Source organism: Solea senegalensis, linkage group LG9 (assembly GCF_019176455.1).
Source record: "Solea senegalensis isolate Sse05_10M linkage group LG9, IFAPA_SoseM_1, whole genome shotgun sequence".
NCBI lineage: Eukaryota > Metazoa > Chordata > Actinopteri > Pleuronectiformes > Soleidae > Solea > Solea senegalensis.
The window spans coordinates 17566882-17594812 of NC_058029.1; the positions used below are offsets into that span (position 1 = coordinate 17566882).

The 27931-nt window shown below is 40.8% G+C and overlaps 3 protein-coding genes across 10 annotated transcripts; 2 read left to right on the plus strand and 1 right to left on the minus strand.

Annotated features, from left to right (window-relative positions):
- Positions 1-951: 951 nt before the first annotated feature.
- Positions 952-19554, minus strand: setd2 (SET domain containing 2, histone lysine methyltransferase). Of its 4 annotated transcripts, none has more exons than XM_044033786.1 (22): positions 19166-19554; positions 16428-16449; positions 12144-16300; positions 11931-12062; positions 11502-11630; positions 11176-11299; positions 10988-11065; positions 10792-10889; positions 9676-9808; positions 9140-9274; positions 8898-9026; positions 7730-8800; positions 7566-7614; positions 7145-7484; positions 6714-7048; positions 6253-6599; positions 5445-5570; positions 4949-5085; positions 4731-4842; positions 3467-3541; positions 3175-3276; positions 952-2679 (listed from the first exon to the last, which is right to left on the minus strand). In XM_044033786.1, the coding sequence occupies exons 1-22, from the start codon at positions 19198-19200 to the stop codon at positions 2518-2520; spliced, it is 8028 nt and encodes a 2675-aa protein (XP_043889721.1). In that variant the 5' UTR covers positions 19201-19554; the 3' UTR covers positions 952-2517. The 4 variants fall into 4 exon arrangements, with proteins under 4 accessions (XP_043889721.1, XP_043889720.1, XP_043889719.1 ...); XM_044033785.1 differs by having other exon boundaries at positions 6253-6635; XM_044033784.1 differs by adding an exon at positions 17600-17709 and having other exon boundaries at positions 6253-7048; positions 19166-19553.
- A 255-nt stretch (positions 19555-19809) lies between these two features.
- gra (granulito) lies at positions 19810-27697 on the plus strand. Of its 5 annotated transcripts, none has more exons than XM_044034372.1 (8): positions 19810-19953; positions 25341-25440; positions 26407-26493; positions 26613-26671; positions 26809-26866; positions 26967-27087; positions 27182-27227; positions 27440-27697. In XM_044034372.1, exons 3-8 carry the CDS (start codon positions 26412-26414, stop codon positions 27560-27562), a joined length of 489 nt encoding a protein of 162 aa, XP_043890307.1. In that variant the 5' UTR covers positions 19810-19953; positions 25341-25440; positions 26407-26411; the 3' UTR covers positions 27563-27697. The 5 variants fall into 5 exon arrangements, with proteins under 5 accessions (XP_043890307.1, XP_043890308.1, XP_043890309.1 ...); XM_044034373.1 differs by having other exon boundaries at positions 26411-26493; XM_044034374.1 differs by having other exon boundaries at positions 25341-25400.
- Positions 19947-24815, plus strand: rbm12bb (RNA binding motif protein 12Bb). The gene has a single exon (XM_044034371.1). The coding sequence runs from the start codon at positions 22267-22269 to the stop codon at positions 24478-24480; it is 2214 nt and encodes a 737-aa protein (XP_043890306.1). The 5' UTR covers positions 19947-22266; the 3' UTR covers positions 24481-24815.
- Positions 27698-27931: the final 234 nt, after the last annotated feature.

The following is a 27931-nucleotide window of genomic DNA, read 5'->3' on the forward strand; positions in this document are numbered from 1 at the left end:
TAATGAAATGTAGTTAGCACATAAAACAGTGACCAGCGTTGCATAAAGTCTTGTTTTCATATTACAAAATACAGTTGTACCATCACTCCTGATATTTCTTTTTCATCAAATAGCAAGTCGCGTTTTTTATCATGATGAAAATAATATGAAATATGAAAACATTTGCTGAACTGGACAACATGTGCAGTGCTATTGGCACTTCTGTCACTAACACTTAAGTGTTAAACTCCCTTAATGGACAACACAATGTGGAAATTGGACATACATATTTGAATTGCTCTACCCCCATTGAGGGGTTTAGCGTGCAGACGAGCACCGCGTGTCAGAAAACCCCGAGGGAAATCAGTTACGAGGTATTTAATAATTTGAGAGTGACATGAAAATAAAAAGTTAATCCGAAATACTTTGGAGGAACGTTGCCCCCTTTGTCTCAGAGGCACAATCTCCCACTCGGCTCTGCACTCAGATCTGTTAATGATCTCTTTGCCTTGAGTTTTTAAGTGGGAGCAGGCATCTCGCATGGCCCGGGGCAGCGTTTGATGCCGTCACACACTCCAGACGGGACTGCTTAACTGCGGTCTGGAGCACACAGGCAACAGGCTGCGGAATGTGCATACACCAGGAACTGGGGTGGGAGGTGGGGGGTGGGGAAGCACAGCAGCGCCTCTCTCCACTTGTCATGGCTCTCCCCATATTTAGAGTGCACTTCACGTTTCTAATGAAGGTAGTGGATCACTTTGATTACCTTCGGCGGGATCACACATCCGGCTGCAGATATGTGGCATTCACGGGCCATGTGCACCCTTTATTAGGGGAGTGAGGCCTTTAAAATGGCTTTGGGGTGTGCACTCGGCAGTTAATCATGCAAGAGAGGTCACTCACATTTTGCTTGGATGTGTTCAAGTCGACCCAGAGAAAGCCAATACAACTGCATGACAGGGGCAACGGGTATAATTTTACAAAAAAGTTTATTATCTTTTAAAATGTTTGTACACTCAGTATGACAATGTGCTTACACAATACTTACAGTAGAGTAGGGTGAAACTTACTTTGTACATAGAAAAATAAGAAAGAAAACATGGGAAATCACCCCCACCACTGAAATAAAATAAAGGGCTGCGAGTCAGTGGGGTCTTAAGTTTGACAGACTGATGTGGTAACTGCATCATCAGGAGGACTGAGCTGGTGAGGACGGGTGGGCTCACTGTGCTCCCTGACCCTTGTCTCCTGTGTACAGCTTTGGTAATTTTACATATTATTTACACTTTCAATCATAAAATGATAGTCCTTTAACAAAGTGTCTGCTTATTTAAACGCTCCCAAAACTATTATTCAATATATTCACATATAAAGCAATGTACATATGTTGAAAACCTTGTTTAATGCAATTTAATAGGCTGCAACAAGTCAGTAACCTAATGCTAATGAGACTACCTTGACCACTGTGAAACACAAATTAATATGAAACGGTTTTGAGTCGAACTCGGGACCAAGAGCTATAAAACGAACCTAATCACACTTCATGTTTTAGGAACTTTTAAAACTGCAAACTAACACGTTGCGGAGAGGTGTTGGACAGGAAATGAGGGGAAAACTGACACACAGCTAAACAGCACAACAAACATGGCATTCAAACCCTGCTCCCAATATTATTATTATTATTATTATCAATATAATAATACATAAATTGATAAAATACATGTAAATATCAATCTAGAACCCTTTGCCAACTTGCTAGACACTGGATGATTTGTGACAAGTAAAAAGCTCATCCTGGGAATAGCAAATTACTTGAAGTAGGAGACATGGAAAAATGTAAGAATATCCACACTGACACCACTCTTTACTTCAGCCTACATCATGCTTTCGAGTAACAACACAGGCTCAGGAATTGTATGGTTAACAAGGCAGGGTTTGAGGAGTGGAAGCTTGGACCTCCACTGCTCAGTTAAAAGCAGCACCAGATACAGAAACGGTGGCAGAGGGGAGGATGAAACATGCCTCAAAATATAGGAGGGGGTGGGACTACCTGTGACTGTTACATTGTGGGAAACAGAGGAACGTGAAATAATTTGATATGTGCAATAACAAAGCTGATTCAACGGAGTAACCCTCATTCAGAGACAGAAGAGTTTAAAAGTGGAATTGAAGTGATCATTTGGTAATATTTAAGAGCCACAAATGGAACAAAATGCTTAAAATCAAACGATTAATGAGAACTTCGGTCTCTGTAGCACCCCTCAGTGTCATCCTTTAACAACACTGCATCTGGATGGAGTCTCAGGTCATACAGCAGCGAGTCGAGTCTCTAACAGTCTCCAGGTCAGGGCTCCCCCCTGATCCACTGGGCCTGGAGAGCTCCTTGGGCAGCAGTGCAATTCTTAGTCATAAATACAGCTAAGAAACTACTTCATGGTTCAGGCTGACCAGTTCATACATGAAGGAGTGGGTGGAAAGGCAAATCTGTGCTTGTCCTGTGTTAATGCAAAGCAAGTGGAACACATCTGGCCTCTGAGGCTAGTACACGTCTGTGTCCTCCTTCGGCCTGTACACGGAGCCGAACCTCTGCATGTACTTCTTGATGTACTCCTTGGTCTTGTGCTTCACATTCTCGTTACACTCAAGGTCCTCAGGATTGGTGCAAGCCTTCAGCTCTTTATTCATAACTCCGTGTGTGAGCTAGAAGTTTAAGCAGAGAGGAGAAAAGATTAAAACATGTTTGTCATCAACACCACATCTGCCTTTATAATTCGGTGTAAATCTAAATTAGTGAACTACAGCTTGTCTCTCTGGTGCATAGTATGACGTGCAAACCCGACATATACACAATCCATGAACCTACTGAGAAGAGGGTGGTCTTTAAAGAAATATCTGGTGCAAGGAGCTTTTAGAAAGGAATGAGAGAAACAAAAGAGAGGCAGATAATAGTTTACATGTACAATATGTTTTTGGTCTCTTGCGGAGGCAGAATACAAAAACATGTGGCTGAGAAAAGAGATCGTGGGAGCTCAACTATTCAGTTCTGGTTTGAGGGAAACATTGAAAACTTTTCCTTTTGTTCAGCGGTGACCAATACTTTCATTCTGCTTTGACCATGTACAGGCCAACGAAAGGTTGAAAGGGATTAAGAGCAATACCAGCAATGTGGATAAACATCTCATTGTTTAACTGTACCTTTCTAGCCAGGTGTTTGAAGTCTTCAGTGTTGCTGATGCGTCCCAATTTGCAGTCTGGCTTTCGATAAGGATTTAAACACTGCACGATGAACTGGGACATCTGAGTAACACACGTGGATACAAAAAAACACACGCACATTTTAAGAGAGGAAAAGAGTCAACACAAATTGGAACTTGCATGGATGGATAGAAGACATTCTTTTTTAAGTAGGCAGAGGTGTAGAGAAAATTGAAACATCTGGAGTTTAACATTGCTGTTGCAGAAACTGTTGGCAGAGACTCTGGCTCACCTCTTTGCGAAACGTCTCTTTACTCTTTTTAGCCAGTTCACTTGAGGTGTCTGCTTCAGCCGTCTTTGTGGAAAACTATAACAACATAGAGGCAGAGAGGAATAGTTTGATTAGATGTATTATGATTTTCTTAAACAAAAAACTGACTTTGACAGTGTATCTCAAAGACAAAATCCTACCCAACTCCATTTTCATCTATTCTTTCGGAGGTGGAAGACAACACTTACCAGCCGAGACAGACATATCCCAGTAGAGTCATTCTGTGCTATTATAACCACCCATGAGCTGATTCACACCTGTGAATCAGCTCAATCAAACAGGGCAACAGTAGCTATCAAGGTCAGTGGTGTATCAGCACCTGCTCACCAGCTACTAGACAGAAAGCAGGGATATCCTGCCAGGATGCTCCCTCCATGGCCTCGGCCTTCAACAGCAAAGGCAGGCGGGCAACAGCTGACTGGCTACACCCACAACAAAGTGGTGAGGATCAAAAGCGAGTACAAAGAATTCACACATAGACACACGCACACACGGACTTTGCCAAGCAAAAAAAGAATTGTGTGCAAGTGTACGGCAGCAAGTACTATATCCTTAAATGCATTACACGAACAACCCAACTACCCAGGCAAGATGCTGGAAAATAGTTTTTGACCATGTAGCTAGCAGGAAGCTTTGCATAAAAACATGAGAGTCACCACTTGAGTTTTGATGGGTAACTCTGATACATGTTTAAAGACACTCGTGAAAAGGGATGTAGTTAAGAAACTGCAAATAAATGCCAGGTCCTCCAGGTGGCTTTCATTAGTCTCAAAGTTAGGATAAAAATGACGAAACAAAACAAACAAGGCAGAGGAAGAGAAGATGAGCAAATCCACCCCTCCCTCCCTCCCTCCCTGCGCAACCTTGAGGCTAAGGGACAGACAGTTGAGTTGGGGGTGGGGCAAGTGCATTCACTTTTCAAAACTCAAGTCTTTATGTCGCTTCCACTGAGCTGTTCTGTGTGGGGAGAAGTCACTGGTGAGAAATAGTGAAAACACTGACTGAAAATAGTGTTGTATAGAGGGTTTTTCTTTTTTCCCTCGGTCTTAAAACACAGCTGAAAGTAATCACGAGTGCAGCATCTTCAATTACCTCAAGGAGCAAACACTATAATTACTGTATGTTTTGCATTCAAGCACAAACTTCCTGAGAAAACAAGAGCGTGAAATCTCTTCACCTTTTTCACTATTTTTGTTCAAGCCAAATGTCGTGAATAACAGCTCACCTTGGAGGGATTCTCGTCATACGTTGGTGTTCCCAGGTCCATCTCAGATTCATGGTCCACACTAGTGCTATCGCTACTTCCTTCCCATGTTGGAGGGTCCCACTGTGTTTGCCTGGTGTGCAGAGGGACGTAATGTGTCATAGAAACACATGAATGGCCTTTTCGAGAGGCCAAAACACACACGCACACATATTGTATAGAGATACTGTGACACCAACCTGGTGGCAATATGGTAGTAGTAGATCTTGCCCTCAGGGTCCCGAGCCACTTTCCAGTTGGGAGGTAGGACAATAGTTTTGGGTTTGGGGGGAGATGGTGGAGGAAGGTCGATCACATTGTTGGGTACAATCATTTCCTAAAGAGAAGAGACAGAAAAGAAGTATCAGTAGTGACTCCAAGTCGCTTTACTTAAGTCATTAATACAACTATTAGTGAGAAAACAAAACTTGTAAGCTAAATGCACGATGATTGGACTTTACATACATACTGTATGTATCATTTTGACAGACAGGGCCAACTGAGCACTTTCCTATATTTGTTTTACCTACTTAAGTTACATCTTAACAGGACCTTTTTTTTAGATCTAGGACTATCACAGCTCGTCAGAGAAGCATCATTTCAATGTATACTGCCCCCCCTTGTGGCCACACTGAAAGAGGGCCCCCGCCAACTATATGGAGCTTTGGATGGATTTGTTGGTGGATGGAGTGTTACCTGTTGCACAGTTTGGGATGTAACAATTGTAGTGACGGTGCCTCCCTGCTGCACCACCACTCCTTGTTGATGGCCAGGATACACTGGCTGGCCATGTAGGTAGCTGGCTGTGGGTTCAGTGTATGCCTTCAGAAACAACAAGGCACATTCAGATTAAACAGTTTATGTGCATTAAACAGAATGAAGTGCATTAGAATAAAGGATTTTAAAAAATAGAGCTGCAACTAACAATTATTTTCATAATCGATGAATCTGTTGATTATTTTCTCGATTAATCGTTTGGTCCATAAAATATCAGAAAACCTTAAAAAATGTTTAGCGGGGTTCGTCAAACCTGGAAATGATGATGTTCTAATTTTTTTGATGGTCTAGTTTTATCCACAAACCAAAGTTATTAACTTTTAATGATTTCTTTGTTATCCAGAGCAAAGAATACTCACATTTAAGAAGCTTAATCGAAAATTTAGTTTTGATGATGAAAAAATCAAATTAATCGATCAATAATCGATTCATCGATTAATTGTTTTAGCTCTAAAAAGAAATGTTTAAAATTTGCAGAATTACACTCTGCTGCTGTGATCCTCTACCAAACAACACTTGATTGAGTCCTTAACTTATTTTTTGCAAAAGACAGCATTAGTTAAATATGTTGGCTTGAGCTTCATTATATATTAATTTGAAAGATAATAAAAGTATGCTTGCAATACATTCATTAGCCATTTATTTCAGAATTCTTAAGTTTGGTAAGTAAAAGAAAGTAAATACAGAATATGAGCACAATAAAACTCAATCCAGGCAAAGTTCCTACCTGTATGACTGGAGCGTTAGCCTGTGGGTAGGCAGTAGGGATACTGTAGATAGTTTGGCATGGCTGGCCTTGGTAATAGATAGCGGTCTGTGTTTGGGGTGGTGCTGGAGCTGTGGCATACTGTTGCGCTGGCTGGGTCTGCAAAGTCACAGCTTGCTGAGTGGTGGGGTCCCAAAGAGTGGTGTAGCTCTGCTGGCTCTGTACCTGAGGGGGTGTTTGGGCCGGAACAGAGAGGACAGCTACACCTCCATCCTGCGTTGCTACAGCTGGCTGGGCATACTGCTGAGGGTTTCCAGTTGAGAGGTTGGTGGTGGTGATGTGCTGAGGAAGACTGGAAACTGGAGTAGCTTGGGAAGTGGAGGATGGAGAGGTCAGTCCCATATCTGAGATGAGATGCTGAGGAGGAGTCTGTTCATAGCTCAAGGCAGGATCAATTGCAGGAGTGGGGAGCAACACTTTACCTGCATTTGGGTTGGTGGGATCCACAAAGGTCTGGATGGGATATCCAGGGGGGTAAGTGATGAAGCCAGGGCTGGAGACGTAGGCTAGAGCAGGGTCATAAGCCATAGCTTGTAGTTGTTGTTGCTGCTGCTGCTGCTGCTGCTGCTGCTGTTGTTGCTGCTGCTGCTGCTGCTGCTGCTGTTGCTGCTGCTGCTGCTGAAGTTGTTGTTGTTTCTGGGCTTCCCTCTGAGCAACCTCCTGCTCAAAGAGTTTTCTGCGTTCCTCTGTCGACAACTTGTTGCGCTCTTTGCCACCAACTCCCCTTGGTGTCTTGTTGCTGTTAGATGGATCAAACCTGAAAAAAAAAAAAGAATTAAAATGTACTATGCTATGCACATATATATATATATAACAATGTACACTTCAATGTTACAACAATAACATGTCTTACCGTTCCTCAGTGCGTCGGCTGCTCCTGTCATAAGATGATGGTGGGGAAGGAGAGCGTCTTCTCCGCCTTTCAGTGCTGCGGGGAGTTTTGTCAGAGCCTCGATCTCGATCGCGGTCTCTTTCCCGATCTCGGTCCCGATCACGATCACGATCTCTATCACGATCACGATCTCGGTCCCGATCGCGATCCCTCTCTCTGTCCCTGTCCCAGTCTCGATCTCGATCTCTGTCATAATCTCTGTCTCTGTCACGCTCTCTCTCCCTCTCACGCTCCCTTTCACGTTCTCGGCTACCAGACGTGGCGCGTGGTGTTAAAGCTGTCTCTCGATCTCGGCTGCGATCTGTAAAGAGAAAAAACATAACTTACAACCATTTGTAGAGGAAAAAAAAATATGCAAAAAATCAGCTTTGGTGTAACTTACCACTTGCCTCCTTTTCCACCTGACTCTTCTTTGGTATTCTGTACACCTCCTGAAAGGACAAGGACAACTTTGACTTAAGAACTTAAAACTACAATATTATGCATACAAATTACAAACAGAAAAGCAGTAGTACTTCACTTTTTGCATGTTTGACATTGTCTCACCTTTAGATCCTTCCAGCTTTCCAGAAGCCTGGCAGCCATGCCACAAATGTCCAAAGCAGTGAGCTGGGGCTCTTGACTCCTCTCACTCTCTACATCTGAGACACCTTCCTCTTCATCCTGAGAAGGAGTTCCTATCACTGATGGGTCCACGGGGGCCACTGATACCTCCAAGGGCATACTGGCCTCTATGATCTCAACACTTGGGGGGGCATCAGAAGTAGATTCAAAAGGTTGTGCTTCATTGCCAAGAGGAGCTTTGTCAACCTCTTCCATCTCAATCTGGACTTCCATCTGCTCTTGTGGTGGCACAGATGAAACATCAGCAACTTCTGTATTGGTGGGCTCACTCTCTGACTCTAGAACCTTTACAGCAGACTGGTCACTATCCATTTCAGTTGTTTCTGTCACAACCAGACTGTTTTGTTCCCCTTCTCCTTCCTGTTTGTCACTCGTTTCATTTGACTCATTCTGAAGTTCATCCTTCAGACCATCAGTTGTGTCCTCTTTCTTCTCAATGTCCATATCCTCCACTTCCAACTCCATTTTGTCTTTTAGCTCCTCAGTTTGAGGTTGGTCCTGGCTGCTAGTGGACATTGCTGTTTGTTCCTGTTTCTCCTCCTTCTCTGACTCTTCAATTGTATCTTTTGTTGGTTCTGCAGTTTCACACACTGGTTCTGCTGTTAGTTGTTTGACGTCCGGATGTGTTGCATTTGAGGATTCATCTTCTTCATCATCATCGTCTTCTTCCTCCTCCTCCTCCTTCCCATCAGAAGCTTTGCTGGCATCAGATAGTGCACTGTCCAGACTGTTTTCACTGATGATTTTAAGGCGGCGGTACACAGCAGGTTTGGAGGCGTCGGCATCCAATTCTGGTCCCATTTTGGTGGAGGAACCATCAGGAGTGTTGAGGGGTGTTTGAGCACGGGAGGTGTTCTCACTGGAGTAGCCATCCATCTCAGCAGGGTGAGGGAGAGTTTTTGTTTGGGCCCAACGCTGAATAAAGGTCAGGACTCTACTCTCCTCCAACATGTTCTTAGTTGAGATCGGAAGGACAGCCAGGGTCGTCATAATCTGTTAACGAATATATATAAGAATATACTGTCAGCAATAAAGCAAGAGATAGTTGTACATGAATGATTTAATGGGTCCAACCAAAGATGTATCTAACCTCTAACTGTAATTTGACATTATTGGCACTGTTGCCTTTAGCTTCGGAAAGCTCCACCATGAAGATCCACAGCAAAGACAATCCATGATGGTCCAAGAATTGTTTTAGGCATGATGTATTTTGAGTATCCTGTGAAACACAAACATACAACATGCTGAGAACCATGATAACAACTAACAAATCAACAACTCACGACAGGTAAGTAAACAAATTATTTCATTATCAATGTAGTCTGGTCATACTCTTATGAGCTTGAGACATGTGAGTTTCTGCTCCATGGTTTCCACTCGGACCATTAGCCTGCAGAGAGACACCACCTGTTTCTCATCATACAGGCCTTCTCCATTCTCCAGTAATGCTTCCAGTTCCTCATCGACCTGTGAAAGGACAACATCAAGTTATCAGTTACAATCCTTTTTTTATATATATCTATATCTATATTTATATATATATATAGATATACACATATATGTATATATATATATATGTATATATATGTATATATATATATATATATATATATATATATATATATATATATATATATATATATATATATATATATATATATATATATATATATATATATATGGTTAGTTTTTTTTTTATATATATAAAAATATATCATACTGGGATATCCACTCATTTGTGTTTTGATTGCACTATTTATACATTGCACCAGTTATTCTAACTTCAACACAAACTGAACTTTTCCCCCTTCAAAGTTATGTCAAACAGATGACAGGAAAAACTTAGGCATATGAATCAAAGAACTCACTGTGGTGAGAGCACTCTTTCGACTACGGTCTTTCTTCATCTTCCCTCCAGCAGCTCGAACACTGACTCTGTTCTCTCCACCCAGGAAGCCTCTGCAGCTGGGTGCACCACAGAAGCATTTCTGTGCCTCTTTGCTGGAGAATTAAATTTGAAAAAAAAGGTGAAATCAAAGATAAACCCACAAGCTTTAAGACTTCCATACAGCACCGTTCATTGTTTATCTCTTTGTTTTTTAAATTATTTTCTACATCGTAAATTAAATTTGAACACATCAAAACCATAAAGGAACACGGTATTGTATTACGCTGTAAATGGAAACATGTTTTATATTCTTCAAATTCTCTCAATCAGATTTAAGAGTTAGTCACATAGAAAGGTTTTCCAACAGTGGAAGGAGTTCCCACTGCTTTGTCTTCACTCTGTGGTCCAGCTCATCCCAAATAGTGTTTAGGACAGGTGACTGTGGAGGCAAAGCACTCCATCACTCCTTCTTGGCCAAATAGCATTTTTATCGTCTGGAGGTGTGCTTAGGGTCATTGTCCAGTTGAAAAACAAATGATGGCCCACTCAGTGCAAACTAGATTGGATGGCATGTGATTGTAGGTAGCCAAGTTGGTTAGGAGTGCCTAGAATTTTGAATGAATCACCAACAGTGTCACCAGCAAAGCACCCCCACACATCATACCTCCTCCACGGTACACGGTAAGAACCACACATGAAGAGAACACCTCCTCACCTTTTCTGCATCTCACAATGACACTTCTCTTTACTTAGTTATGTGATTATTGTTTCTATGAATTAGAACAGCAGTCAAATATGGTTATTCATGGAATAAAATTGACCAACTCCTAAAAAAGCACACCTGGTAATTTAAAACCAGGTAACTACCTTGAGTATCTGATTAAGGGAATGCCAGAAGTAATCAAAGCTGTCATCAAAATATAAAACATATTATGGTTTGTTTAAGACATAATTCCATACGTGTTCTTTCATAGTTTTGATGTCTAGTAGTGATCTACACATCCACACATACAAGTACATGTTAAATGGTTTGCAACAAAAATCACAAGTGCAAAATTTAAGTGTGAGGAAAAAAATAATTGCTGAGAAATAGTACCCGTATCTCTGGAACTGATAATCAAATGTCAGTTCAGTTCCAGCACCGACAGCCTTGGTGGTGAAGAACCCAACTCTAAGCTGACCATTAACAGTCCACTGAAAATAGATAAAAACAAAAACATCATCAAGTAATTCAGGTTTTAGTAGGTTGACGAGGAATTGTATAATCACAGAGCTTCATTTTGCCAATGTACCTTTTGAGTCTCACAGTTGGGCTCACAGCTGTGGTTCATAAACCGAGAGCAGTTACCCTTCAGTGTTGCATCAATGATCTGAAGAGGCAAAAGACAATGTCACCCATTTCTGCCAGATGCTTTACCAAAACCAAATAACATATTGCACTTGAAATATTAACAAAAATTACAATGTGTCATATTCTTACCTCATTGTTTTTTAAAGCCATGAAGTAATAATGGATGTTTTTATTGCGAGCGTATTCTTTCACTCTGGTTTTGAACTCCTTGTGGTCCAAGACCTCACCACAGTATTCCAGCACAAAGGTGTTTCTACAATGGCAGTAAAAACCAAAACAAAAGGTTTGACAATCTGTCCACAAAAATTGCATTTGAGAACATGTTTAAGATGTACATAGTTCATTTTAAAATACAGTTAATTTATAACTACTTGTGTTATTGTAGCCTACATCTAAGGCTTTTGTAAACTTTTGCAAATTATTAAAATATTGTATCAAATGTGTAAGAAGCTTACGGAGCCAGGTCTTTAGCAGCACGCAGTCCCCAACCTTTATCTTCTGTGAGGATAACGTCAAAGTCTGCATGTTGTTTCATCTGAAACCGTCGATTGGAGCAGTACAGTCCATTCAGACACCGTGATGAGCTGGAAAGTAAAAAGGTAAAGACAAAATTTGAGAAAACATTACGTTCCTATTATTTTTGGCTTCACCTATGACAGAATGTAGGTGGTACGCCATATACTTTTTTTTAACCAGCTCTTGTCTTATCTTATTAAGTGAGCCATTTTACAAGATTTTCTTTAACTAATGTAATACACATAATTTGTTAAGGTACCAAAAAACACTCTTTGAACAATACTTGTTAATACCTATTGAGCAATCCAGTTTAATGTCATTCTTTCTTGGTTTCCAAAGAAACCCAGTAGTACAGTTTGTCAACTTACCACTCAATCATCAGCAGCCGGTTTAAACAGTCTTCCCCGCATGAGAATGCTCCCTTTGAACGTTCCTCTCTCGACAGCATTGGACACTCACACTGCATTCTCTTGATATCTCGATGAGATTTGCTCTTCTTTCTAAACATAGAATTTTTTAATTAATTAAAAATAATTAAATTATGTTGGATAATGTGTCACTTGGGTTGGAAAACACCTTACCTCTCAGTCAAGTATAGATTCTCCTCGATCAAGTCAAAGTAAGGAGGCATCTTTTTTGACTTGGCCAGGTCTCTCCATTTACTGGCATCTTGAAAGTCCTGCAGAGCGAGTGATGGAAGGACCACCTCAGCTTTGACAAGCGTTTCCTTCGAGATGTCAAAATCACCGTGGCGCTCCTTTTTGCCTGCTGGCCCAGCCTCTGCCTCATTGTCTGAATCAGACTCAATCTCTGGGCGTCTTTTTTTGGGTGGCCCTCTGCCTCTGTGAGGTTTAAAATGGTCTTCTCTTGGAGGGTCAGGGACAACAGAACCCCTGCTGTTACTACTTATTTCGTGCCCCTGTAAATCCCCACTGTAGTCACCATGGTCATTCGTTAGGGAATCAGGATGGATTTCACCTGCAGGATCCTGATAATGTTCTTGTGCTTGGAGGTAGGGTTTCCTGCTGGTCTGCATGTGTGGGGATTGATGGTTCCACAAAGCATTACTCTGCCTGTGCTCCTGTTCCTCAAGAGAATTTTCTGTCAGTTTGGTATTTGATAACTGTGGCCCATGACTGCTATCAGGTTGTTGGTATGTACTGCTTGGCTGCTCTAGTTGTGAAAAATCCCAACCCAGGTTTACTTCATTCTTGTCACTGATATTGTCAGCATTTGACAACTCCCCACGTTGATAATGGGAGTACATCTGTTCATTTCTGCTGCTTGAACTTTGCCGTTTCTGCTCTTGTTCATGTTGTCGGAAATCATCAAGACTGCGGGCAGAATCTGTGGCACTTCCGTGCGCACTGATGTGGCCAACTATGTAAGGCAGGGCACTGACAGTGCTGGAACCTTCTGAGTGACTGGTACTATCAATCATATTACTCTGGGACAGACACAACATACTGCTGGTGGATGAGTCATTTATACCAGCACATGGATCACTGGTCTCCCCAAATAGACTGGGAGAGCTACCTCGCCTTTGTTGGGAGCCAAATTGATTTGAGTTTTCAGGGGCATTAACATGAGCTGCTATATTATCGCTGTGCAGCTCAGAAATATTTGTAGGACTGCATGAAGCTCCAGTGTTCCGTGTAGCCATTGTAAGAGAAGAATTTTTTGGGACCACCACCACAGAGTGCAATCGCTTTATAGCCTCATCACAATCTGAGTCGTATTCTGAGTTGTCACTATCACTGGCCTCGCTCTCTCCTCCTAATGTATCCTGTTGAGGTGATGCTCCCTTGATCAATTGACTTTTTTTATCAGTATCCATTGGTTTTCCATGAGGATCATTTCCGTTCCAACTCTTAATATTTGCAGCTGTATCAACCTGTGATGTATCATCTATGCACAGAGGCCCATCCATACTCATTGTTTGAAGAGAAGTCGGTTTTAAGACACAGCAGTCAATCCTGGTTGTTGCTTGTGATGGCTCACTTTGGTCTTTGTATTTATCAGCCATGGACATGCTGTCTAAGCAAACCTGCTGCTTAGAGATCTCAGTCTGCTTGACCAGTGTGGAATGTCTTTCAGCTTCTTCTCCAATAGTATCTTGAATGTCACAGTCTTGTTGGTTACTCTCTTTAGAAAACTCTATCTTTTTGACAGATATTACTTTTTTAACAGTAGGTTTATTCTCTACACTGAATGCCCTCTGTGAAAGATCACTCTCAGAAGTATTCTGCCCAACAATATCCCACCGAGACTTCCTGGCACTGCTCTTTTTAACAGCATCAATACTTTGCAGGCCACATATTAGCTGGTTCTCAGATTCAAGATGTGATGACTCCAATTTAGGTGGTATACCTGTGTCAGACTGCTCATCAACTGTATTCAGCTCAACAATCTCTGGTTTAGTGTTCTGCCATACATCATGTGTGATGGGTACATCTGCGGTATCAGGTAGAGACATTGGCCCTGATGAACAGTCAAAGACTCTCTTGTCCTGGCTGCACACTATACTATCATTACTACTGCATGAGCCTAAAACAGCTGCAGGAGAGTTCACATGTGTATAATTGTTAGACAAGAGGCCATCCTTCACATCAGTCAAGTTTTCCAGGGCAGCATTTACGTCTTTTAGGCTTTCACTTGATGTTATATTTGAGACATTTTCTTTCTCATCTTCAAGACCTAATTTGGATTCTTCTGGTCTTTTGGGTGATGATTCTTGCAAATGTTTTTCAGTACATGAAACCATCTCTCTATCATGCTGATCAATACGTTCAGTTGCGTCCCAGTTGAAATCTGATTTTTCTTTTTCACTCTGAGAAACATATGTGGCAGCTGCACAGGGCAGTGCCTTTTCAGGACTCTGAACCATATCATCTGATTGTCTATCATATCCAGTGGTATTTGCAGAAGAACTAGAAAGTGTTGTGTGTTTTGAGTCCGGCCTACTGGATTTCATTAAAGAGTTTTTACTCTTCTCATCTGAGCCAGAGCCTCTGTTTGACGACTGGAATTTTCCCCTATGATCTCCTTCAGACTCACTGGAGCTACTTTTATGGAATTTTTCATATGTTTGGGAGTGAGTATGCATACTGAAGGATGAGGATTTGCTGTCGGTCTTTGACTTGTGATGGGTACTAGATTTCCGGTAACTTGGGTCCAGATCAGGAGACCATTTACGCTGGGAATCAGAGTCTGATAATCGCTTTGAAGTCCTTTCAGATTTTGATGATTGTGTCCTTCGATCCATCTCTGAAGAATGAGGAGAATCTAAAGATTTATGGGCTTTCTCAGATTTTGAATAGGATGTCTTTGACTCTTTATGAGAGCTAGAATGGACAGACGATCTACTTGAATCGCTTGTCCTTGTCCTCGTCTTTCTATGGTCATCCTCTGAGTCAGAACTATCTCGAGTTCTGTCAGTGCGAGACCGAGAGGACCTTCTCTCTCTGCGTGGTGAACTCCTGTGTGATCTCCGGTCAGAGTCGTGATAGTAAGATCTTTCAGAGCGTGATCCTCTGTCTCCTCTGGACCTCTCTGATCTCGAGTGCGATGAACTAGTTCGAGACCCTCGTGATCGTGATCGCGACCTAGACCTGGACCTTCTGCGATCTTTGTCTGATCGAGCTGACCGAGATGATGTGTGTCTAGAATCACGGTCTGATTTGGAATAACTAGAAGATCTTTCATGATTCTCTGCCCACTTTGAGGAAATCTTCTCCTTCTCCTCCACATGTGAAATAGAGGAAGACTTTTTTACTTCTTTAATTCTGCTGTCAGAGTTTTTACTTTTGGAATCAACAGATTTGCGACTGGAAGACATCTCCACTGAATCTCCATCAGATTCTGACCTGGTTTTCCTTTGGGATACCTTGTTATTCTGCTCAGTACTGCTGAAAGCATCTCCAACTTTTCCTGAGGAGGCAGTAGGCTTCTTGTGGCACAAGGATACCCTCGTCTCAGAGGCTTCAATGAGAGCACTCTCAGATAGACAAACATTAACAATATTCTGAGGCTCGGGTATAGGGAATTCAGTAGCATTCTTACTTGCAGACTTCTGCAAACCCAGTAACTCAGTTGAATGCTGGTCTTCTGGCAAAACAGATGTCTTACTTGCAGACTTCTGCAAATCCAGTAATTCAGTTGAATGCTGGTCTTCTGGCAAAACAGATTTCTTACTTGCAGACTTCTGCAAACCCGGTAACTCAGTTAAATGCTGGTCTTCTGGCAAAACAGATTTCTTACTTGCAGACTTCTGAAAACCCGGTAATTCAGTTGAATGCTGGTCTTCTGGCAAAACAGATTTCTCTTCAGTCACAGAAATACTAAGAATTTGCTTCTTGAAATGCATCTTTGCCAAGTCTGGTTTCAATTTAGTGACTGGGGAGACTGGTGTTTGAGGTGTCTCAGTGACTGATATTGGCACCATGGGTGTCTGCTTTTGTTCAGTTTTGCCATCTGTACTCTGCCCTCCTTTGTTTGTGGGTGACTGTGACAAGGCAGCCAGAGGTTCAGTGACAGACTTGTCAGGACTGGCAGGAACAAAGAACAGGCTCTGCAGTGGCTTCTTGGTCTGTGAGAAGCTGAAGGACACTTTCTGACGACCCTGATCCTCCAGGTTGACCTTGGTTTTGGTCCCTTTAGGCAAAAAATGGTTGGACAGCATCACTCTAGGAGATAGGCTTTTGATTAGAGCTGCTTTGGATAGACCCTCAACCTTTACCTAAAAAAAAGAGGAGAACACAAATAAATGTCCAACATAAGTCATATGAAAAATAAAAAATAGACATTGGTATTGTATCGCAACAAAACGTTGATGAAGGTTTCAGTAGTTTTGTGTTAAAACTTACCGAGGTACCACTCCCCTCCTCTCTGTGTTTACAGAAGAACATGGGAACAAGGAAGAGAGGAAATAAATACTTGTCACAGTACATACAAAAATCTCACAACTTTAAGAGCATCATATGATATGATAACATGCATTTACCAACACATACATACATCTTGCACTGAAACTGTCTCTTTCCATACATTGTTACATCCAACATTAATAAATGAGCAGGTCTGTGCTGTTGACGACAACTTCTGACCCTAATTGCTAATCACATACCATGTTCTAAACTTTAAAAACTTAAATTCAGCCAAACACACCAAGAAAACCCCTCTTTGCTTTAAATTACAATTTGACACCTAACAATTTTCCACCACATCAATGCTAATTACTAAGCAATGAATGGCTGGAAACTCAGAGAGTACCAACTATGGCCGATTAACACTGGCTCCAATACTACTTAAACAACACCCCTTTTGTGTAGATCTAGGCCACCTAAATTGCGCTTCAACGACCACACACACACACAAGCAATTTATAAAAAAATTTTTTAATGTTTATAGTAGTAAACATTAAAAAAAGATCCTGACTCCTTATATTTTTAGTATGGTAGTAATATAGTAATATAGTTTGTTATATTATTGTTTAGTATGTTACAAAAACTAGGTTTACATAGTAAATGTGTAAAATGTTAGGATTTTCTCTTTTCGTCTTACTATTTTGCATAACTTCCTCAAGGCTAGCTCAGTATATGTGCTACTAGGCAACAACTGGGTCATGTATTCCTTCCTGATCTTTAAAATAGGACAATGCTTCCGGGACATATAGTTATACAGTAATGGCTACAGCATACAACTATAATTAATTATATGTTTGAAAAATGACCTACTCAACCTTGTATTTCACCCTTTCTGATGCAACGTTTACACCAAGAATAAGAATGTAATTCCAAAGGCATCAGTTGCTATACTACGCAAAACAACCTATTCTTGTCTGGCAACAACCTAGGCAGGGAGGATTAAAAAATAGCGTAAAACAGAAAAAAGCCATATATTTTGCAGAGGACAGTTTTGTGTACTTGAAAGTCAAAGGCAACACACAACTTTGTAACCACATACATTCTCTGTCAAATCCTCATCAAACTACATAATTTTCACCAAGAGTTGGCATATATGCTGCCTTATTTCTGACCTGAGTAAAGTGTCCATTGAGAAACTCATCTAGGATTAGTGGGCCTCAAGAGGCTGCTGGACAAGAATATTCCAAATCAGTGAAATGAGCCCTCCAAAGTGATGGCACACCTGACAAAAAGAAAGATAGAGTTTAGGTAAACTGTGTCTTGTTGGTCCACAACAGTTTTCAAACATCAGGGTCTCTTTTGAGATCATAATCAGTGTTTGAGGGTGGTCATACAAAGGTAGTATTTAACAAGTGCAAAATACACTGCACTGTATTAACATGTGCATTATGTTAAAAAGCCTGTTGCCTCACATGCTTTCAGTCGTTGAGTATAAACATCTGCAGACACCCCTGCACAAGATCCCCCTTATCAATCTTTACACAGTTGCACATCTTTCAGTATGTCTGCTATGAGACAACATAAATGTCCACTTTTCTCAGTGTGGCAGGATCATAATCTCTACTGCAGAAGCTTCAATTGCATTCCAGCAGCATCAAAAACAAAAAAGTGACATAAATTAGTTGTTCATTATTAGTCCCATCATGGACAAAAGAAGATGATTGAAGATGATGATTGTGAGCATGGTTGCAGAGTGAGAACATGCATGTCATTGTGATAACTGTAAATGGAGAGCAAATGATAACAACAGTAAACAAAGGGTGTCTACAGAATGAAGACCTGAATGAAAGAACAAACTAACACCAATATGAAAAACAAACTATTTCGAATTATGAATTGATTTGAATTATACAACTGACTAAAGCATGGCCTGTACGTGAGGAATGGACACAGCCAAAACATGGCCTTTAAATGGATGAATTTGTCCACTGTGAAAGAGGATGTGTAGCTAACCTACTTAACCATAATTAAATATTTCCAAATGTGTGCTTACAATTTAATACAACATATACATATATTGTCAAGAGGCAGATAGTCAGGATAAACGTATTTGTTTCGAATTTGACGTTGATTTATACATAAATGTAAACATCACATATACCAGCTAAGCTAACACGAACAGTGAGCTTTCGTGGGCCTTCTTAAGAGATAGCAATCGCTCTTGTTTAGCTTCCTAAAATTGCTGTTGATTACGTTGACGTGTTAACAACTCAACACCAGCTAATGATTTATATTGACAATTTATAAATCAGGTTGAGCAGAGAAATGTGTTTTCCATTAGCCCAAAAGGTAAACAATCGCGTAAAAACGAAGGCGGCTAATGGAGAACTCTACTAGCATGGGGAGATAATGCTAGTAAGCTTAGCGAACTAGCAGCTTGTAGGCAAATTCGACTGATGTTAACTTGTGGTCTGCTTACCACTCTTTGGGTTGTACCACATGTTTCTAAACAAGTACAATTCCCCAGAAAGATTTATTCTGAATGTGTGATCAAGAAGTAAGAGTCTTATTTGCCTTTCCATTTTTAAATACAACCGACACATGTACTCGAGTCTGCACACCCGGCTTTACTAGCATGTTAGCCGATGATGTTTTGTCTTGTGTGTATACTGAACTGCTTTTCTAACGCACTAAGTAACGCACACATGCGTAAAATAGGGGGTTCGTAAGATACTCACTTCACGAAGTGCTTAAGGTCACACGGTTCCCTCATCTTCGAAATAGCCCGATAACGACCCTTTGAAAAACATCAAGCAACAATGTATGCCGACGTCAAATCCATACGGAGCTGTCGGAAATGATCGTCGGCTCAGTGGCTCCGCTGCTCCCGCTGCTGCTGCGCCGCAGCCTCAGCCTGGGTGAATGTTGATACAACAGAGCTAGCATGAGCTCACATAGTTAGCCAGTAGTCAGAGGTGAGATTAGACAACCGAAACCATGCCCGTGGACATATTTTAGAGTGTACGACTCATAATCTATAAAACACCGAGAATCTGACAGATGGAAGGACTGTGGTCGTGTCTTTGGGGATACCTTTTAAATTCACATTGATCCTCAAAGTATCCCTGACTGTGGTTGCTGTGTTCAACATCACATGATGTGAGTCCGAAGCACAGCTGGCGCGAACACCGAAGCGCACTGTGGCACCACGACTAAATAATACTAATAAAATACACAACAAATCGTGTAAGGTGGTGTGTGTATGGGGGTGTATGTTTTATAGATAAAGTCTTGAGGATATACAGTCTGTACAACGTTGTATTATGTACAATTTAACACACTCCAGTCCAGTAGGTGGCGCCATGTATCTGTTACGTTGGTTTTTAAATGGTCGACACTAGCCCCATAGCACATTTTGCATCTTAGTCGAATGCATTTCGACGAGATCGGCACAAAGCAGATCTGAAATATTGATTGTTTCCGTTTCTCAAACTTGCACTCATTGGAATCTGTGGTTGTCGATTGTGTAAGTTTGTCGTTGATTGGGTCGCAGTATTGTGGTATTTATGTGTGCATAATACGACCTTGTTGTCGCTTTTAACTGTTGAGTCAAGTGTGCTAACACTGGAGCTAGAGGCCTAGCTGGCTACATAGCTAGCGTTAGCATAGTTTTTATAATTTGTGGAGCTTCGTTTGAACGACACGTTAGGTCCACTCCGTAACTATAGTCTCGGGTGTGTGTTTTCTTGAATTGGTGGCCACTAGCTTTGCGTTATGGTGATAAGTCATTGGGTGTGATTCTGGTACGCCTGTTGGTCGATCAAATGGTCCCGTGTCAAATCTAAAATGAAGATCCGATTTCGGAAACCATTACACACTTCTGTGACGGCATGCTCGAGGTTCGTGGAAGGTGTAGATTAGGTCAAAGTAATGGCCAAGGGTTGCACGTCATCGGTGTATACACACTTGTAGTGCTGTACATTGTATGTGGACCACTTTAAGTTGTAAGTCTTTGGTTTGAGGGGTTTTCGTCTTGGTCTTGCAGGATATATCTATATGGATGGGCAACCTGGAAACCTTATTGATTGTTTTGTGTACTTGTTCTTTGCTTGTTCTGGGGGCAAGACTCATGGCCCAGTAAACATTGTTTTTTGCAACATATATGATATGTTAGTTAAAGGTAAGTATCTAAAGGCTATGCTTAGCCATGTCAACTCATTTAATTTACACAGTTAAATCATAATGATTGAAGGAATTACAATGTTGCGGTATAATTTATAGAACTATATCAATGGTTATGTTTAACTAATTTAACTAATATGTCCTATGTGCTTGTATACAACCTTTTTATTAAATGTCTCATTTGTAATTAAGAAAAATATTTAATCTTGTCTTTCTCATGCAGTGCATATTGGTTTCACTATAGTACGCTTAAAGTCACAGAGAGAAATACTTACTCAACATATCTGCAGAAATACACTACTGTACCAGTATTAATTTTTTACCTTCACAATTGAGAAGGTATTTGTGAAATTCTTTCATGGTGAGGCATTTTTGGGTAAAGTGAAAGTTTAACTTATGATTCATGTTCTTAGTGTTCTCTGTTAATTTTCAGTTCCACCACTGGATTATCTGGACTGCACAACAAGGGTTGATGTGGTAACCATATCAAATGAAATGCAGTGGATGTCAAGCAACTATGGGTGCCGTGGTTCCTTGAAGAGCAGGGGTGTTGTAGTGATGGAGAGGGGCAGTGTGAGAGAAGAGCTTCCCTCACCGGCAACGGGTTGGGAAGCAGTTCATGTTGGTTTCAGCCGACAGGCATCCATGAACAACTGCCACCTAAAATCACTGCTGTGGAAGTAGTTGTGAAGCGCAAAACCTGGATGCAGGATTGGTTGGATCAAAAGGGAACAGTCATGGAAAGGTGGTCAGTTTGGTTTATCTGCCATGTTTGGGAGGAGACATGTTTAGTCAGGGTGAACTAAATCAGCTTTGTTTAAGTGGCATGTGTATTTACACAGTTCTAGGAGTTACTTAGTGTGACCAACAAGTACAGAATGTCACAGACATTGTCTCATTAGAGAAAGGAATGCATTGCATGCCACTAGTTGGCACTGATAGATCTGGGGCTAAGGGTGTCATCTAGCTGCGTGCATAGCAAATACTTAATGGGTGATGGCACACAACAGCTGACAAATACCACTATATACACATGGATTGACAACTGATTGGATTTTTGTGTCTGAAGGTCAGAAGTCTCTGGCTTCAAGTGTTTTTCTTGAACATTAGCGTCATTGAATTCTTTAATTCTGGAACAAATATTCACGTGGACTTAAAAATTTCTCACAAAGCTTATTTGAGGCCACTTGAATGTGAAGATTGCCTCAAGGGAATTCTGGTCTGATTTGCATGCCTGGTTTGCGGGTTGTTCATCTGTCCACAATTTTTTAGATGTGATATCTCAAGAAGGACTTTGGACTTGGGAGTGAAATGATTGGACTGTGGTGTCACAGGTCAAGGTCACCATGACGTCACAACCTTTTTTGATCTTGTAAATTTCAGTGAAACAGTAGTTTTTGTAGTTAAGATTTCTGTTGATGTGGTTGTATAAGATGGTCTGACAAAATGAATCCAGGCCAAGAAGGTAAAAGATTGTGGCTGACAATACTGTCTATTGGTGGTTTGTGTTAAGGTTTGGGCTACATTTTTTTGAATGTAGTGGTGAATGCTGTCTCATATTTTTAAAAATATCTTGGAATTGTGATCAAGTGTAGACACTTGAGAAGAACTTGACTGCTTGTGTCACAAATAAGATGTAATAAGATTATGGTATTTTATGGAATTTTGCTGCCATTTTATAACAGTGGATGTGCAGTTGATATTTTTTAAAAGGGTTTCCACTGGTGTGTTAGCTTTGGTAAATGTTGACTCATTACAGTTAATGATCGATCTGAATCTTTCTGTTTTATCTGTTTTTGGGTGGCTGTTGTCTACCCTGTCACTTACGCCATTTACTTTACAGTGCTATTCAGATTCAAGAGTGTTATATTGGAATAGCAGAGAAGTCAGTCAAAGGCAGAGAAGCCCGATAGTTAGCAATAATACTATTCTATACCCTTCTGTCTGCAGGTGCTGTTATATGTGCGTCAGCATGGCAGTCGTCATCCGTTTACAGAGACTAAATGTCACAGCTGGTACTGAGGATATTCGCAAGTTCTTCACTGGCCTCAAAATTCCAGATGGAGGGGTGCATATAATTGGTGGGGATCAAGAAGAAGCTTTCATTATCTTTGCCACGGATGAAGATGCAAGAAGAGCAATGTCACGGTCTGGGCATTGTATCAATGGTACACCTGTAACACTGCTACTCAGTAGTAAATCAGAGATGCAGACAATGCTTGAAAGAAGTACAAAAATTGTGGAGCTGGAACAAAGGAACCGATTTGAAGAGAACGAAAGGCCCACTAGAAGATCTTTGGGCTCTGAGGTGGGAAGATTGGGTCATACCTCATCTCCCAACCACCAGACAGCTTCAAAATGTGACGATGGCTTGTTGGTATTTTTAAAAGGATTGCCTTTCTCTGTGACTGAGAAAGAAATTCATGACTTTTTCAGTGGTTTACTTATCGATGAAATTGTCTTGGTGAAAAATAAGAAGGGGTCGAACAATGGAACAGGTTTTGTCAAATTTGCAACAAGAGAGGATGCGATTGAAGGCCTCAAGAGAGACCGGGAATACATTGGGTCGAGGTATATTGAGCTCTCCATGACAACAGCATACGATTGGTATCGCAATACTGGCAGACCTCCAATGGCTGACAACAGGAACGAAAACTTTGTGAGGGAGAGATCACCCATTCGTAATCAGAGAATTCAACAAGATCACCATGCCAAGTCACAGTCACCTATGGCCCAGATGCTCATCACTCCTGGCAATGAGTACTGTGTTTTGGTTGACAATCTGTCTTATGCTGTGGGGAAAGAAGACATGAAAAAGCTTTTTGATTTTGCAAAGCTTGAGGATGATCAGATCTTGCACTTGATGGACAGTGAGGGGAGAAGAACAAGATCTGCCTTTGTTCTGTTCAAGAATCAGCGTGACTATTGTGAGGCTTTGGCTAATGAGAAAAGACAGTTTTTCCACCGATATATTTTTACCCGCCCAATCTCAAGAGAGAACATGATGACCCTTCTGGAGTCTCACTGCATGGATGTCCAACCTCCTGGAAATTCGCAAGAGTTTTCAGAGAGGCCCTCATCTTACCCCAGTGATCACTATGACTCTGAGAAATTGTGTCTGTTTGTGCGAAACTTGCCATTAGATGTGAGAAAAGTTGAGATCATGGACTTCTTTCTTGGGTTTAATATCACTGAGGATAAGGTCTTCTTGCTGTTTGACCATAATGGTGCTGGGGTGGGGAAGGCTTTGATTCTTTTCCGATCTGAGGCAGAGGCTACAAGGGCACTCTCTCTAAATGGTCAACGGTTTCTTGGGTCAGAAGTCATTCTGAAATGCATTACACGTTCCCAGATGAAGCAGTTGGGTGTTGAACCGCCAATGGTCCAAGAGCCATTGTCAAGAGAGGAGCGCTATTCTGGCAGGAGCAGAGCGTCGTCCTATCACTCTGACAGTGATCGGACAGAGTTCCCTGATTACAGGATGTCTCGTGATGGTAATATACCAGTAACTGATGAACTGACTCAGTTCCAGGGAGACTATGATTATGAAACTCGTTCGGGCACTCGTGGTCCACATGGCAGGGGTAATGGTGTACGCGGTGATGTTCGCCCCTCTTCGCAACCCTTTGATGGTCCAACCTGTGTACGATTGGTCAACCTGCCATTCCAAATAAGAACAGAAGAAATATATGATTTTTGCCATGGGTATCAAATTATCCCTGGATCCGTCTCACTGCAGTTTGACCAGAGTGGAAAACCTACAGGCACTGCAACTGTTGTGTTTCAGTCTCGTTCAGAGGCCATGACGGCAGTGGAGGAACTAAGTGGAAGACCCATAGGTCCAAGAAAAATAAAGCTTTTGTTTGTTTGAATACATGTGCCCTCACAATTTGGCTTGGACAGAAGCCAAATTGAAATTTTGATTTCAACAGCAAAGTTGCTGTTTTATTTCTCTTTGAAAATGACATGGTTTTGGGATTTGCTAATACAGCAATTTGACTACATTTATTTTTCTCATTCATTTTTTTGTAATTGTAATGTTGGAAAATTGTGAATTTCATTTATGCCATTATACCCTTTTAGTAGTTTGTTTTGGAAGTGTTTTTTTGTTTTGTTTTTTAATGAAAACAAATGTGTATTGTCAGATTTTGTGCAAACAAATGTTGCTTAACAAAAACCTGTAAATAAAGTGTTCTGTTCATCGAGTATTAATTTATATATTTTTTTAAATTGTTGTTGAACATATAATAATCAGACTATTAAAATAAATTATATGATCAATATTGGTTGAATGATCACTGACTGAGGTTTTATGAGTATTTAAAATGTCTTCTTCTGATATATAAATGGTTCTAAGGTTGAAAGAGGTTTAGCAATAATACTTTTTACTTGATTTATGACATGTCAGAGAAAACTACAGCTATGCTTTATAGCGTAGACATTTTATGTATTTATATATAATAGTGTCACAGTGCGTACAATTACCAGTATATAAGTAAATAGTTCTCTGAAATTCAGCACACAACCTCTGCATCCTGTTAAAGATATAAGTAAAAGCATTTATCAACAACAAAAAAGGGCAATCACGTCGGCATTGATGTGTAGGCTAAGGTTGGTATAGGTACGTATTTAAATTTATGATTCGTTGGGGAAAAATGAATAAATGACTCTGATGTCTTATAAAATTTGGGTTATAGTTTCACCTACAGGAGTCAATGCTTTATTTTGAAGGTTGGGCACCGGAAGTGAAGAGCTGGAGTCAGTTGGGAGAATTAACAGCGGTCAGGTGAGGTGAGCAGGCAGAAAACCACACACTCTTGCAGATCTACAGGTATATACAAAATACATCTTTTCATAGATATAAATCACGACTACATCCCGTGATTTACTCGTCTAAGTAATTAGAGCAATGCTGCTCGCTCAGATTCTCATTGTTGAAACTTGTACATCAGCATGGAGTTGCACTTGTTGTCCGTTAACGTTAGCCGCTGGACTGTCAATGAGGAGCAACCATGTGCTAGTTTCACACACAGTCCCGACCATTAGAGAGGCACTGAGCAATCGTTAACGTTAAAAACGGGCGCCGTAATGATCGCTGCTCACCGTTTAAACATGTTTGCTATAATAGACGTTACAGTAGCCTACAACATTTACTGCTCGGTACTATTTAGGCGTTTTATGTCACCAATGTTCAATGTTTATTCTTTTGCGTGATTTATGCAAGTGAAACGTCAAGTTAGTCACATTAGCTGTTAATATATTCACTGTATAATGTTCCTAGCCAGACTCTTGTTGTTATTGTTTATTGATCTCCACCTGCGAAATTACTGTAAAATAACGTAACCCACTGGCTAATTAAATCCATGCCATGGTTCTCAAACTGTGGTAGCAGCTTCCTCTGGTGGTACTTGGAGGAAAAATCAGAAATCTTATTCTTCTCTATGTGATCGTAGTGGAGCTGAGGGATTTTGACCAGAGTGCGTAGAAAATGAAACAAATAATAATTGGGAATAAATTGGCCTCTTGTGAAAAGTCTGTAGTTGACTTTGCTCAGCCTATTTATGCCACTGCATTTTAATATTGGTGATAATTATTTTACTTTGAGAGCTAAAAAGGTGTACACCTGTTAGCTATCAATTGGCCAAATGATTTTAACCATGATGTGTAAGGCCGTGTTTGTTGGCATCCCTGTGACGGTAAACTTTAATTCGGAGAATTAGGAAATTTGACATTTCTTCACCAGGTTCTGACATTTCCTTCACCAAATGACCAAATGATTAATCAAACTGTTTTGAAGTTAGAATGGAGGTATCAAGGAGAAGATCCCTTCAAAAGCACCTGGAACCTGCTCGACCCCTACGCCGCATCGTCCACATTGACTCTGGTAAGCAAATCACACTAGAGACAGTGGGAGAGTCGAAGGTTCCAGCTTTTACTTTGCCCTCGCTGTGTTTATTAAAGTGAGTGGTATGCGCTCATGATAATGCATAAAATGTTCTTTAGAGCCCAAAATAGATGCTGCTACATGTGCACAAGCTCTGGAGGACCACTGGATTCCTCAGGTGAGAATTCCCAACTGAAGACTAAATGTTAGGTTTGTCACACAACTTCTCTTGAATAATTAACAAACAAACAAACAAGCAAGTTATAGACAATTCTATTTTTATTTTTTATTTATTTATTTATTTGTTTGTGATAGACAAATATTGGCGTCGAGCAGTTCTTCAAGATTTTCAGCCTCCAAAAACCGAAAAAAGGTACGAAGAAAAAGGTTTACTTCAAGCCAGAAGGTAATCATTTAAAATGGAGCGATGATACTGTGTTTTCTTTAAACTTTGTTCTGAACTTTATATTCAGTGGGCAGACTATGCTACACAAGAGAATTTTTAGTTGGATTGGCGACTTGTCCTCAGGCCATGAAGAAGCCAGAATTCTTGCCGGAGCACCCTGTGGTCTTGACTCGGGCAGTAAGTTGGATGTAATGACCACATTTAATCTCGTCTCCTTACTGAATGGTCAGCATAGTTATGACTGTGCTGTTTGGACTGGATTATGTTCTTTTATATATACAGAGAGAGCCTGGGGACCTCATCATGTGAAGTGGAGAGGAGGACAAGAGTAAATATGAGTTTTATCTTTCACATTAACTCAAGTGTGTTTAACATATTTGTACAACTAGAAAGTAATACAGGCTAAACTAAAGCCAGATTACCATATATTGATAGAGCTGCAACAAATAAACGATTACTTAATTAATTGACAACAACTTTGATAATCGCTCTTTGAATTTCCAGCTTCCAGTATCAATATTTGTTTTTCTCTGTTTTCAGAAAAAGTGTTCCCCGCTGTCGCCACCACATGCAAAGAAGTTGTCAAGAGTGTTGTGGAAAAGAAATGCACACAGCATGATCGGTGCGAGCCTGGTCACGGTGCGATCACTGTCGAAACACTAAAGTGGATCGCAGTGACCTGGACGTCTGATTCCCATCTCCTCATAGCTACATGGTTTTTGTAAATGAACAGCTGCATCCCACTTGTAAAGATCACATATAATCTAAGAAATTAAAATAATAGCCTACCCTTCTGAAGATTTGGCAGCTGTACTTGTAGATTTGTCATATTGTATATACAAATGTTACTAATGCACCATTAGTTGTTTATTGTTTTGTAATGTAATCAAGTACACATAATGTACTATGTTACTGTACTTAAGTACAACATTCACATATCTGTACTTCACACGCTGTGTCTTGTTGTCAAGTGTCTAGCTCAAGGACACATAAAGAATGGCAGAGCCAGAAATTGAACCCATGACCTTCTAG

Bases quoted from the DNA above. Each gene is read 5' to 3' on its own strand.
- setd2 (XM_044033783.1), bottom strand. From the start codon at position 19,200: ATGAGGGAACCGTGTGACCTTAAGCACTTCGTGAA. The intron at 16,301-16,427 runs GTAAGTTTTAAC...TCTTTTTTTTAG, and splicing joins AGGAGGGGAGTGGTACCTCG to GTAAAGGTTGAGGGTCTATC. The intron at 8,801-8,897 runs GTTAGATACATC...ATTCGTTAACAG, and splicing joins ATGTCAAATTACAGTTAGAG to ATTATGACGACCCTGGCTGT.
- rbm12bb (XM_044034371.1), top strand. From the start codon at position 22,267: ATGGAATTTTGCTGCCATTTTATAACAGTGGATGTGCAGTTGATATTT.
- gra (XM_044034372.1), top strand. From the start codon at position 26,412: ATGGAGGTATCAAGGAGAAGATCCCTTCAAAAGCACCTGGAACCTGCT. The intron at 26,494-26,612 runs GTAAGCAAATCA...AATGTTCTTTAG, and splicing joins CATCGTCCACATTGACTCTG to AGCCCAAAATAGATGCTGCT. The intron at 27,088-27,181 runs GTAATGACCACA...TTATATATACAG, and splicing joins ACTCGGGCAGTAAGTTGGAT to AGAGAGCCTGGGGACCTCAT.